Source organism: Coloeus monedula (genome assembly GCF_965178545.1).
Source record: "Coloeus monedula genome assembly, chromosome: 35".
Taxonomy (NCBI): domain Eukaryota; kingdom Metazoa; phylum Chordata; class Aves; order Passeriformes; family Corvidae; genus Coloeus; species Coloeus monedula.
This window is the reverse complement of record NC_138815.1, coordinates 2,767,495-2,779,384: the sequence shown is the minus strand read 5'-3', so window position 1 is coordinate 2,779,384 and position 11,890 is coordinate 2,767,495. Positions and strand designations below refer to the sequence as shown.

At 55.9% G+C, this 11,890-nt stretch overlaps 1 protein-coding gene across 3 annotated transcripts; it reads left to right on the top strand.

Moving 5' to 3' along the window:
- Positions 1-10: 10 nt before the first annotated feature.
- SCN1B (sodium voltage-gated channel beta subunit 1) lies at positions 11-10,919 on the top strand. 3 transcript variants are annotated; one of them, XR_014227187.1, is made up of 6 exons: positions 11-676; positions 2,896-3,062; positions 3,945-4,185; positions 5,861-5,996; positions 8,665-8,966; positions 9,233-10,919. XR_014227187.1 is itself a non-coding variant. In XM_082299935.1 (6 exons), exons 1-5 carry the CDS (start codon positions 643-645, stop codon positions 8,729-8,731), a joined length of 645 nt encoding a protein of 214 aa, XP_082156061.1. In that variant the 5' UTR covers positions 11-642; the 3' UTR covers positions 8,732-8,778; positions 8,819-10,919. The 3 variants fall into 3 exon arrangements, 2 of the variants coding, with proteins under 2 accessions (XP_082156061.1, XP_082156060.1); XM_082299935.1 differs by having other exon boundaries at positions 8,665-8,778; positions 8,819-10,919; XM_082299934.1 differs by having other exon boundaries at positions 8,665-10,919.
- The last annotated feature ends 971 nt before the right edge of the window (positions 10,920-11,890 follow it).

Genomic DNA, 11,890 nt, shown 5'->3' with positions numbered 1-11,890 from the left:
GTCCCGCCTCCCCCCTCGGGCGCCGCAGTGCGCCGGGACCGAGCGAAGCCGAAAAGAGTCGGAAAGAACCGAACCGGACCCGAAAACAACCGGAAAGATCCGAACCGGGAGCCGAACCCCAGACGAGTGCAGCCGAACGGGGAGACGGAAACACCCGAACGGCCGCGGCCGGACCGGGACCGAAAAGAGCCGAAGCGGAACCGAAGCGGAGCCCCCCGGACCCCCGTGAGGGTCCGGCCATGCCTTGAAGCGGCTCCTCCGACCCGTCCCGGGCTCTTCCTCCTCGTCCTCCTCCTCCTCGTCCTCCTCCTGCGGCGGGGGAGGGGCCCATGGGCCGGGCAGGGGGCTGAGGGGGGGTCGGAGACGCCGGACTGGGCCCAAACTGGGCTGAACTGGGCTGAACTGGGCTGAACTGGGACGGAGAAACGCGAATTGAGCCAAAGCGGGCACGGAATAACCGAAGGAGGACGGAGCTGTCCGGAAAGAACCGAACTGGGGCGGAAAGAACCGAACCGGGCCCGAAATAAGAGGAGCGGACCGGAAATAGACGAACGGAGCCCGGAGAGGGTCGGAAAGAGCCGAACCGGGCCCGAACCGTGTCGGAAAGAGCCGAAGGTGTACGGAAATAGCCGAAGTGCCGCCATGTTGCTGTCGCTGCTCCTCGGGCTCCTCGAGGGTGAGTTCGGGACCCCCCCCCCGAAATTCACCCGGGACCCCCAAAATGTCCCAAAATGTCCCAAAAATGTCACCTGGGACCCCCAAAATTCACCTGGGACCCCCAAAATGTCCCCAAAATTCACCTGGGACCCCCGAAATTCACCTGGGACCCCCAAAATGTCCCCAAAATGTCACCTGGGACCCCCAAAATTCACCCGGGACCCCCAAAATGTCCCAAAAATTCACCTGGGACCCCCAAAATGGCCCCAAAAATTACCTGAGACCCCCAAAATATCCCCAAAATTCACCTGGGACCCCTGAAATTCACCTGGGACCCCCAAAATGTCCCCAAAAGTCACCTGGGACCCCCAAAATTCACCTGGGACCCCCAAAATGTCCCCAAAATTCACCTGGGACCCCCAAAATTCACCTGGGACCCCCAAAATGTCCTCAAAATTCACCTGGGACCGCCAAAATGGCCCCAAAAATTACCTGAGACCCCCAAAATTCACCTGGGACCCCCAAAATGGCCCCAAAATTCACCTGGGACCCCCAAAATGGCCCCAAAATGGTCCCAAAATGTCACCTGGGACCCCCAAAATGTCACCTGAGACCCCCAAAATGTCCCCAAAATTCACCTGGGACCCCAAAAATGGCCCCAAAAATTACCTGGGACCCCCAAACTGTCCCCAAATTTCACCTGGGACCCCAAAAATGTCCCCAAAATGTCCCCAAAAATCACCTGGGACCCCCGAAATTCACCTGGGACCCCCAAAATGTCCCCAAATGTCACCTGGGACCCCCAAAATTCACCTGGGACCCCCAAAATGTCCTCAAAATGTCACCTGGGACCCCCAAAATTCACCCGGGACCCCCAAAATGTCCTCAAAATGTCACCTGGGACCCCCAAAATTCACCTGCGGCCCCCAAAATGGCCCCAAAAATTACCTGAGACCCCCAAAATATCCCCAAAATTCACCTGGGACCCCCAAAATTCACCTGGGACCCCCAAAATGTCCCCAAAATGTCACCTGGGACCCCAAAAATTCACCTGCGGCCCCCAAATTTCACCTGGGACCCCCAAAATTCACCTGGGACCCCCAAAATGTCCCCAAAATTCACCTGGGACCCCCAAAATGGCCCCAAAATTCACCTGGGGGAGAATTTTGGGCTCTTTTGGGGCCATTTTGGGCTGGATTTGGATGGATTTGGGGCAATTTTGGGGCAAATTTTTGGCGGGAATTCCGGGATTTTTTGGGAATTCCGGGATCCCTGAATCCCCTGAACCCCTCCCCATTTTTGGGGTCCTGAGGGTGGATTTTGGCTCAGTTTTGGGTCCATTTTGAGCAACTTTGGGCTGGATTTGGACGAATTCGGGGCAAATCCCGCTCAAATTTTGATGGAATTTTTTGGGAATTCTGGGTTTTTTTGGAGGGAATTCCGGGATTTTTTGGGAATGCCGGAATCCCTGACCCCCCGAACCCCCTCCCCATTTTTAGGATCCTGAGGGTGGATTTTGGGTCAGTTTTGGGTCCATTTTGGGCTGAATTTGGGCTGGATTTTGATGGATTTCGGTCAAATTTTGATGGAATTCTTTGGGAATTCCGGGTTTTTTTTGGAGGGAATTCCGGGATTTTTTGGGAATTCCAGGATCCCTGAATCCCCTGAACCCCTCCCCATTTTTGGGTTGCTGAGGGTGGATTTTGGCTCAGTTTTGGGTCCATTTTGAGCAATTTTGGGCTGGATTTGGACGAATTCAGGGCAAATCCCGCTCAAATTTTGATGGAATTTTTTGGGAATTCTGGGTTTTTTTGGAGGGAATTCCGGGATTTTTTGGGAATGCCGGAATCCCTGACCCCCCGAACCCCCTCCCCATTTTTAGGATCCTGAGAGTGGATTTTGGGTCCATTTTGGGCAACTTTGGGCTGAATTTGGGCTGGATTTTGATGGATTTCGGTCAAATTTTGATGGAATTCTTTGGGAATTCCGGGTTTTTTTTGGAGGGAATTCCAGGATTTTTTGGGAATTCCGGGATCCCTGAATCCCCTGAACCCCTCCCCATTTTTGGGGTGCTGAGGGTGGATTTTGAGTCAGTTTTGGGTCCATTTTGAGCAACTTTGGGCTGGATTTGGACGAATTCGGGGCAGACTTCGCTCAAATTTAGACGGAATTTTTTGGGAATTCCGGGATTTTTTGGGAATTCCGGGATCCCTGACCCCCCGAACCCCCTCCCCGCAGTCTCGGGCGCCCTGGGGGGCTGCGTGGAGGTGGCCTCGGGCACCGAGGCCGTGCTGGGGTCGCCGTTCCGGCTGCTCTGCATCGCCTGCAAGCGGCGCAGCGAGACCCCGGCCGAGGCCGAGAGCGAGTGGTTCTTCCAGGCCGAGGGGGCGCCCCAGTTCCAGAAGGTCACTGGGAGCACTGGGAGGGACTGGGAGGGTGCTGGGAGGGAGTGGGAGGGAGTGGGAGGGGATTGGGGGGGACTGGGAGGGGACTGGGAGGGACTGGGAAGGGACTGGGAGGGGATTGGGAGGGACTGGGAGGGGACAGGAATGGACTGGGAGGGACTGGGAGGGGATTTGGAGGGACTGGGAGGGACTGGGAGAGACTGGGAGGGACTGGGAGAGACTGGGAGGGACTGGGAGAGACTGGGAGGGAGTGAAATGCACTGGGAGGGGACTGGGAGGGACTGGGAGGGGATTGGGAGGGACTGGGAGGGACTGGGAGAGACTGGGAGGGACTGGGAGAGACTGGGAGGGAGTGAAATGCACTGGGAGGGGACTGGGAGGGACTGGGAGGGGATTGGGAGGGACTGGGATGAACTGGGAGGGTGCTGGGAGGGACTGGGAGGGACTGGGAGCGGTTGGGAGGGAGCAAAATGCACTGGGAGGGGACTGGGACATACTGGGGAGACACTGGAGTGCTCCTGGGGGATACTGGGATGAACTGGGAGTTACTGGGAGTTACTGGGAGTGAACTGGGAGGGACTGGGGAGACACCGAGAGGCGCTGGGGAGACATCAGGGAGACGCCGGTGGGAAGGGAGTGGGGGCTGCTGGTTGGAACTGGGAGCTACTGGGATGAACTGGGAGCCACTGGTTGGAACTGGGAGCTACTGGGGGCTACTGGGATGAACTGGGAGTTACTGGGAGCTCCTGGCAGCGCAGTAAGGGCCAACTGGCGGCCGCTGCAATCCCAAGAGCCGCCACCAGAGGGCGCCGCTGAGACAGCGCCATTTTAAATGGGCTTCAACGACTCCTTACTGGTTTCTACTGGTTTTTACTGGTGCAGATCCTGCACTACAGCCCCGACGAGGGCCAGTGGGTGGCTCCGGGCCCGTTCCAGGGGGTGCTGGCCTGGAACGGCTCGCGGGGCACGCGGGACCTGCAGGATCTGTCGGTGCGGCTCGAGGCCGTGGGCCGCGCCCACGCCGGGCTCTACGTTTGCCGCCTGCGGCGCAACCTCACCTTCGAGGGCTACACGTACAGCCTGGCCAGGAACCAGACCCTGCGGCTCGCCGTGGTGGAGAAAGGTCGGTGGGGACTGGGAAGGGGAACTGGGAGGGACTGGGAGGGAGTTGGGAGGGAGTTGGAGGGGAGTGGGAGGGACTGGGAGGGAGTTGGGAGGGAGTTGGAGGGGAGTGGGAGGGACTGGGAGGGGATTGGGAGGGACTGGGATGGACTGGGAGGGACTGGGATGGATTGGGAGGGACTGAGAGGGACTGGGAGGGGATTGGGAGGAACTGGGAGGGGATTGGGGGGCACTGGGAGGGGATTGGGAGGGACTGGGATGGACTGGGAGGGACTGGGAGGGGATTGGGAGGGGATTGGGAGGAACTGGGACAAACTGGGAGGGACTGGGAGGGACTGGGAGGGGACTGGGGCAAGTTGGGAGGGGCTGGGAGGGACTGGGAGGGGATTGGGAGGGACTGGGAGGGGACTGGGAGGAACTGGGAGGGGATTGGGAGGGACTGGGAGGAACTGGGAGGGGATTGGGAGTGACTGGGAGGGGACTGGGAGGGACTGGGAGGGGACTGGGGCTAGTTGGGAGGGGCTGGGAGGGACTGGGAGGGAGTTGGGGCAAGTTGGGAAGGACTGGGAGGGACTGGGAGGGGAGTGGGAGAAACTGGGAGGGATTGGGAGGGACTGGGAGGGACTGGGAGGGGATTGGGATAAACTGGGATGGACTGGGAGGGGATTGGGAGGGACTGGGATGGACTGGGAGGGGATTGGAGGGGCTTGGAATGGGACTGGAGGGGACTGGGATAAACTGGGAGGGACTGGGAGGGGATTGGGGGGGGTTGGGACGGGATTGGGATGGACTGGGAGGGGATTGGGGGGAACTGGGATGGACTGGGAGGGGATTGGGGGGGACTGGGAGGGGCTGGAAGGGGATTGAAGGGGACTGGGACGCACTGGGAGGGACTGGGATGGACTGGGAGGGACTGGGAGGGGATTGGGGGGCACTGGGAGGGACTGGGAGGGATTGGAGCAAACTGGGAGGGACTGGGATGAACTGGGAGGGGATTGGCAGGGACTGGGAGCAACTGGGAGGGGACTGGGTGGAAATGGGAGGGAATTGCAGGGAACTGGTTTGGACTGGGATAAACTGGGAGGGACTGGGAAGGGAACTGGGCCAAACTGGGAGGGTGCTAGGCGAGACTGGGAGGGGATTGGGAGGGACTGGGAGGAAACTGGGAAGGGATCTGGCATTACTGGTCCTTACTGGTTTGGGGTTTGGAGTTACTGGGAGGGGACTGGGAGGGATTGGGATGGACTGGGGAGGGACTGGGAGGGACTGGGAGGGACTGGGACGAACTGGGAGCCGCTGGTGAGCACTGGGGAGGCTCCATGCCCATATAAGGCAAAAGTGGGCGTGGCTTAGCCTAAACCGGGCGTCATTTGGCCCTAAAATGATCAATTTTGGGGCTTTTTTGGGGGGGTTTTTTTGGGGCGTTTTGAGCTTTTTGGGGTCCGGCTGCCCCCTGGGTGTGTCCAGGCCCCTCCCCCTCCCCAACCACTCTTAATTAGGCCTGGCTTAGGCAAAACCGGGCTTAATTGGACCCTAAAATGAGCCTAACTCGGCCCTAAAACGATGAAATTTTTTGGGATTTTTTTGGGGTTTTTTTTCGGGGGTTTTTGGGTTTTTTGGGGGGAGGGGCGTGTCCGGCTGACCCCTGGCTGTGTCCCCTCCCCCTGTCCGGCCAGCTCGGCGGGACCTGGCGTCCATCGTGTCCGAAATCCTGATGTACGTGCTCATCGTGGTGCTGACGCTGTGGCTGGCGGCCGAGATGCTCTACTGCTACCGCAAGGTGGCGGCCGCGGCCCCGCCCCCCGACAGCGCGTGAGTGGGCGTGGCCTGAGTGGGCGTGGCCGGAAAGGGCGTGGCTTCATGTGGGGGGTGGGGTTTTGGGGAAAAAACGGCGAAAATCGGGTGAAAAATGGTGAAGTTGCGGCAAAATCAAGGGGATTCGTGGGTTAAAGGGGGCGTGGTTTGGGGGTTGTGGGCGTGGCTTTGGGGTGGGCGTGGTCGAAAGGGGCGTGGCTTCATTTGGGGGTGGGGTTTGGGGGAAAATGGAGAAAATTTGGGCAAAAATCGTGAATTTGTGGAGGAAATTGGGGTAAAAATGGGGAATTTGGGAGGCCAAGGGGGCGTGGTTTGAGGGTTGTGGGCGTGGCCTGGAGTGGGCGTGGTCGAAAGGGGCGTGGCTTCATTTGGGGGTGGGGTTTTGGGGGAAAAACGGCGAAAATCGGGTGAAAAATGGTGAAATTGGGGCAAAATCAAGGGGATTCGTGGGTTAAAGGGGGCGTGGTTTTGGGTTGTGGGCGTGGCTTTTGGGTGGGCGTGGTCGAAAGGGGCGTGGCTTCATTTGGGGGTGGGGTTTTGGGGCAAAAATGGGAAAATTTGGGCAAAAATCGTGAATTTGTGGGGGAAATTGGGGTAAAAATGGGGAATTTGGGGGCCAAGGGGGCGTGGTTTGAGGGTTGTGGGTGTGTCCTGGAGTGGGCGTGGCCGGAAAGGGGCGTGGCTTCATTTGGTGGTGGGGTTTGGGGGGAAAAACGGCGAAAATCGGGTGGAAAATGGTGAAATTGGGGCAAAATCAAGGGGATTCGTGGGTTAAAGGGGGCGTGGTTTGGGGGCTGTGGGCGTCGCTTTGGAGTGGGCGTGGTCTGAAGGGGTGTGGCTTCATTTGGGGATGGGGGTTTGGCGGAAAATGGGGGAAATTTGGGCAAAAATGGTGAATTTGTGGGGGAAATTGGGGTAAAAATGGGGAATTTGGGAGGTCAAGGGGGCGTGGTTTGGGGGCTTTGGGGCGTGGTTTGAATGGGTGTGGCCCAAAAGGGGCGTGGCTTCATTTGGGGGTGGGGTTTGGGGGGAAATGGAGAAAATTTGGGCAAAAATCGTGAATTCGTGGGGGAAATTGGGGTAAAAATGGGGAATTTGGAGGCCAAGGGGGCGTGGTTTGGGGTTGTGGGCGTGGCTTTGAGGTGGGCGTGGTCGAAAGGGGCGTGGTTTCATTTGGTGGTGGGGTTTTGGGGAAAAAACGGCGAAAATCGGGTGAAAAATGGTGAAATTGGGGCAAAATCAAGGGGATTCGTGGGTTAAAGGGGGCGTGGTTTGGGGGTTGTGGGCGTGGCTTCGGGGTGGGCGTGGTCGAAAGGGGCGTGGCTTCATTTGGGGGTGGGGTTTGGGGGGAAAAATGGGGAAATTTGGGCAAAAATCGTGAATTTGTGGGGGAAATTGGGGTAAAAATGGGGAATTTGGAGGCCAAGGGGGCGTGGCTTGGGGTTTGTGGGCGTGGTTTGAGGGTGGGCGTGGTCGAAAGGGGCGTGGCTTCATTGGGGCGGGGTTTGGGGCAAAAATGGAGAAAATTGGGGCAAAAAATGGGGAATTTGGGGGGAAATTGGGGTAAAAATGGGGAATTTTTGGGATTTTGGGTGAATTTTGGGATTTTGGGGCATTTGGAGTGGATTTTTGGGATTTTGGGGGGAATTTGGGGATTTTGGGGCATTTTGGGGTGGAATTTTGGGGATTTTAGGGGGAGTTTGGGGATTTTGTGGAATTTTGGGCAGAATTTTGGGTGGAATTTGGGGATTTTGTGGAATTTTGCGGGGAATTTTGGTGATTTTGGGGGGAATTTGGGGATTTTGGGGCATTTGGGGGAGGAATTTTCAGATTTTGGGTGGAATTTGGGGATTTTGGGACGTTTGGGGGTCGGATTTTTGGGGAAATTTTTGGGATTTTGGGTGAATTTTGGGGATTTTGTGGAATTTTCGGGTGGATTTTTGGGATTTTGGGGTGGAATTTGGGGATTTTGGGGACATTTGGGGTGGAATTTGGGGATTTTGGGGGGAATTTTTGGGATTTTGGGGTGGCATTTTGGGGATTTTCGGGGGCATTTGGGGATTTTGGGGCATTTGGGGGTATAATTTTGGGCCATTTTGGGCCTTTTTGGGGTGGAATTTGTGGATTTTGGGGCATTTGGGGGGTGGATTTTTGGGATTTTTGGTGAATTTTGGGATTTTGGGGCATTTGGGGTGGATTTCGGGGATTTTGGGGGGAATTTTTGGGATTTTGGGGCATTTGGGGGTGGATTTTGGGGATTTTGCGGGGGAATTTTTGGGATTTTGGGGCATTTGGGGTGGAATTTTGGGGATTTTGGGTGGAATTTTTGGGATTTCGGGTGGAATTTGGGGATTTTGGGTGGAATTTCTGGGATTTTGGGGGGAATTTTTGGGATTTTTTGGCATTTTGGGGTGGAATTTTGGGCCATTTTGGCCCATTTTGGGGTGGAATTTTTGGGGCATTTTGGCCCATTTTGGGGTGGAATTTTGGGCCATTTTGGCCCATTTTGGGGTGGAATTTTTGGGCCATTTTGGCCCATTTTGGGGTGGAATTTTTGGGGCATTTTGGGCCATTTTGGGTGGAATTTTTGGGACTTTTTGGGTTGCTCCGAGGGCAATTTGGGGCTCCCCTCCCCCAGGCTGACCTTTGCCCCTCCCCCACCCAGCTCGGAGTATTTGGCCATCACCTCGGAGAGCAAAGAGAACTGCGGGGGCGTCCAGGTGGCCGAGTGACCACTCCGAGTGACCACTGACCCCTCCTGAGTGACCACTGACCCCCCAGAGTGACCACTGACCCTCCTGAGTGACCGCTGACCCCCCGGAGTGACCGCTGACCCCTCCTGAGTGACCGCTGACCCCCCGGAGTGACCCTCAGCTTGCCCTGAGTGACCCTTGACCCTCCCTGAGTGACCACTGACTCTCCTGACTGACCACTGACCCTCCTGACTGACCACTGACCCTCCCCAGAGTGACCACTGACCCTCCTGACTGACCACTGACCCCCCTGAGTGACCACTGACCCTCCCCAGAGTGACCCTCAGCTTGCCCCGAGTGACCCTTGACCCTCCCCACTGGTCACTGACCCCCCTGAGTGACCACTGAGGCACCTGAGTGACCACTGACCCTCCCCAGAGTGACCCTTGACCCTCCCCACTGGTCACTGACCACTCTGAGTGACCACTGACCCTCCCCGAGTGACCACTGACCCTCCTGACTGACCACTGACCCCCAGAGTGACCACTGACCCCCCTGAGTGACCACTGACCCCCAGAGTGACCGCTGACCCTCCCTGAGTGACCGCTGACCCTCCTGACTGACCACTGACCCCCAGAGTGACCACTGACCCCCCTGAGTGACCACTGACCCTCCCCAGAGTGACCCTTGACCCTTCCCACTGGTCACTGACCACTCTGAGTGACCATTGACCCTCCCAAGAGTGACCACTGACCCTCCCCGAGTGACCACTGACCCTCCTGACTGACCACTGACCCCCCTGAGTGACCACTGACCCTCCTGACTGACCACTGACCCTCCTGAGTGACCACTGACCCTCCTGACTGACCACTGACCCCCTGAGTGACCACTGACCCTCCTGATTGACCACTGACCTTCCTGAGTGACCACTGACCCCCCTGAGTGACCACTGACCCCCTGAGTGACCACTGACCCTCCTGAGTGACCACTGACCCTCCCCAGAGTGACCACTGACCCTCCTGATTGACCACTGACCCCCCTGAGTGACCACTGACCCTCCCCAGAGTGACCACTGACCCTCCTGATTGACCACTGACCTTCCTGAGTGACCACTGACCTTCCTGAGTGACCACTGACCCCCCTGAGTGACCACTGACCGCTCCCAGGGCCCCCCCCTGCAATAACCCCCCCGGGGGGGACCCCCCTGACCCCTCCCCCACCCCGAACCCCCCGCATGGCCCCTCCCCCACCCCCCCCCAAAATTTGGGATAAAAATCCCCCCAAATTTGAGGGAAAATTTGACAAAATTTAGGGAAAAAAAATCCCAAAATTTGAGGGAAAATCGGCCAAAATTTAGGGAAAAAATTCCAAAATTTGAGGGAAAATTTGACAAAATTTAAGGAAAAAATTCCAAAATTTGAGGGAAAATTTGACAAAATTTAAGGAAAAAATCCCCAAATTTGAGGGAAAATCTGCTAAAATTTAAGGAAAAAGTTCCCAAAATTTGGAATAAAATCCTCCAGAATTGGGGGAGAAAATCTCCAAGATTTAGGACAAAATCTGCCAAAATTTGGGAAAAGAAATCCCAAAATTAGTGGGAAAATCCTCCAAAATTTGGGGGGAAATCCCCCAAAATTGGCGATGAAATCATCTGAAATTTTGGAGGGAAAGCCTCCAAATTTGGGCCAGAAGCCTCCAAAATTCGGGATAAAATCCTTCAAAATTTGGGGTAAAATCAGCCAAGTTTGGGACAAAATCCCCCCCAAAATTTGGGGTCAAAACCCCCCAAATTTGGGACCAAATCCCCACAAATTTTGGATAAAATCCCCCAAAATTTGTGGGGAAAGTCTCCAAAATTTGGTAGCAAATCCCAAAATTTGGGGTCACCCCCCCCCCGTGTGAGAGTGTGTGCGCATGCAAATGAGCTGTATGCAAATGAGCGATATTTAAATGAGCAATATGTAAAGGGAGAAGAGGAACGAGCGCCCCCAGGCACTTTATGCAAATGAGGGGGCGTCGGTATGCAAATGAGGGTGCCATGCAAATGTAGAGTGTGTAAATAGGACATGTAAATGAGGTGATATGCAAATGATGTATTTTAAGCGATAATGATATGCAAATGAGGTTGAAACGAGCGGTGAAAACTGTAACGGACGGTTAATTAATATGTAAATGAGCTGTACATAAACAAGCGATATGCAAATGAGCACCGACACAGCAGCACAAATGCACATCTCACTTAATGGCGATATGCAAATGAACATGCAAATGCGGCGGAGCCGCCAGCGGGGCATGCAAATGAGCACGCAGCACCGTATGCAAATGAGCACCGCCCTGTGAACACATTGCTGTATGCAAATGAGCGCCCGTATGCAAATGAGTGCCATAATTAACGGATTAATTGTGCCAAGCCCCGGCGCGCGCCGATATGTAAATGAACATGCAAATGAACATGCAAATGAACATGCAAATGAACATGCAAATGAGCCGGACTGGTGAGCTGCGAGTCCTTGGGGGGCGCCGATATGCAAATGAAGTTCATGCTAATGAGGGTGATGGAAAAGCTGGGGTGGGGCGGTATGCAAATGAGCCGTATGCAAATGAGGAGGGCGACGTCATGGGGTCAGTGACGTCATTGGGGGGCTTTTGGGGCTCGATCCCAGAATTTCGGGGCTCGGGATGAAATTTGGGGCCGAATTCCGGGATTTCGGGGCCGATGACGTCACTGGGGGGGCGGGGCTGGAATTCTGGGGCCAAATTCCCCCATTTTGGGGCTGAATTCCCAATTTTTGGGTTCCTGGGCTGATTTTGGGGCCGAATTCCCGGATTTTGAGGCTCCATTCCCAATTTTTGGGGCTCCATTTCCAATTTTGGGGCCAAATTCCCGATTTTTGGGGCTCCATTCCCGAATTTTGGGGCTGAATTCCCGGATTTTGGGGCTGAATTCCCGATTTTGGGGCTCCATTCCCAATTTTTGGGGCTCCTTTCCCAAATTTTGCGGCTCCATTCCCAATTTTGGGGCTGAATTCCCGATTCTGGGGCTGAATTCCCAAAGTTTGGGTGTCTGGGCTGATTTTGGGGCGGAATTCCCGGATTTTGGGGCTCCTGGGCTGATTTTGGGGTGGAATTCCCGGATTTTGGGGCCGAATTCCCGGATTTTGGGGCCGAATTCCCGGATTTTGGGGCTGCATTCCTGGA

Excerpts from the sequence above, each read along its gene's own strand:
- SCN1B (XM_082299935.1), top strand. The coding sequence starts at position 643 with ATGTTGCTGTCGCTGCTCCTCGGGCTCCTCGAGG. Across the intron at positions 677-2,895 it reads GCTCCTCGGGCTCCTCGAGG|TCTCGGGCGCCCTGGGGGGC; the intron begins GTGAGTTCGGGA and ends CCCTCCCCGCAG. Across the intron at positions 4,186-5,860 it reads GCTCGCCGTGGTGGAGAAAG|CTCGGCGGGACCTGGCGTCC; the intron begins GTCGGTGGGGAC and ends CTGTCCGGCCAG.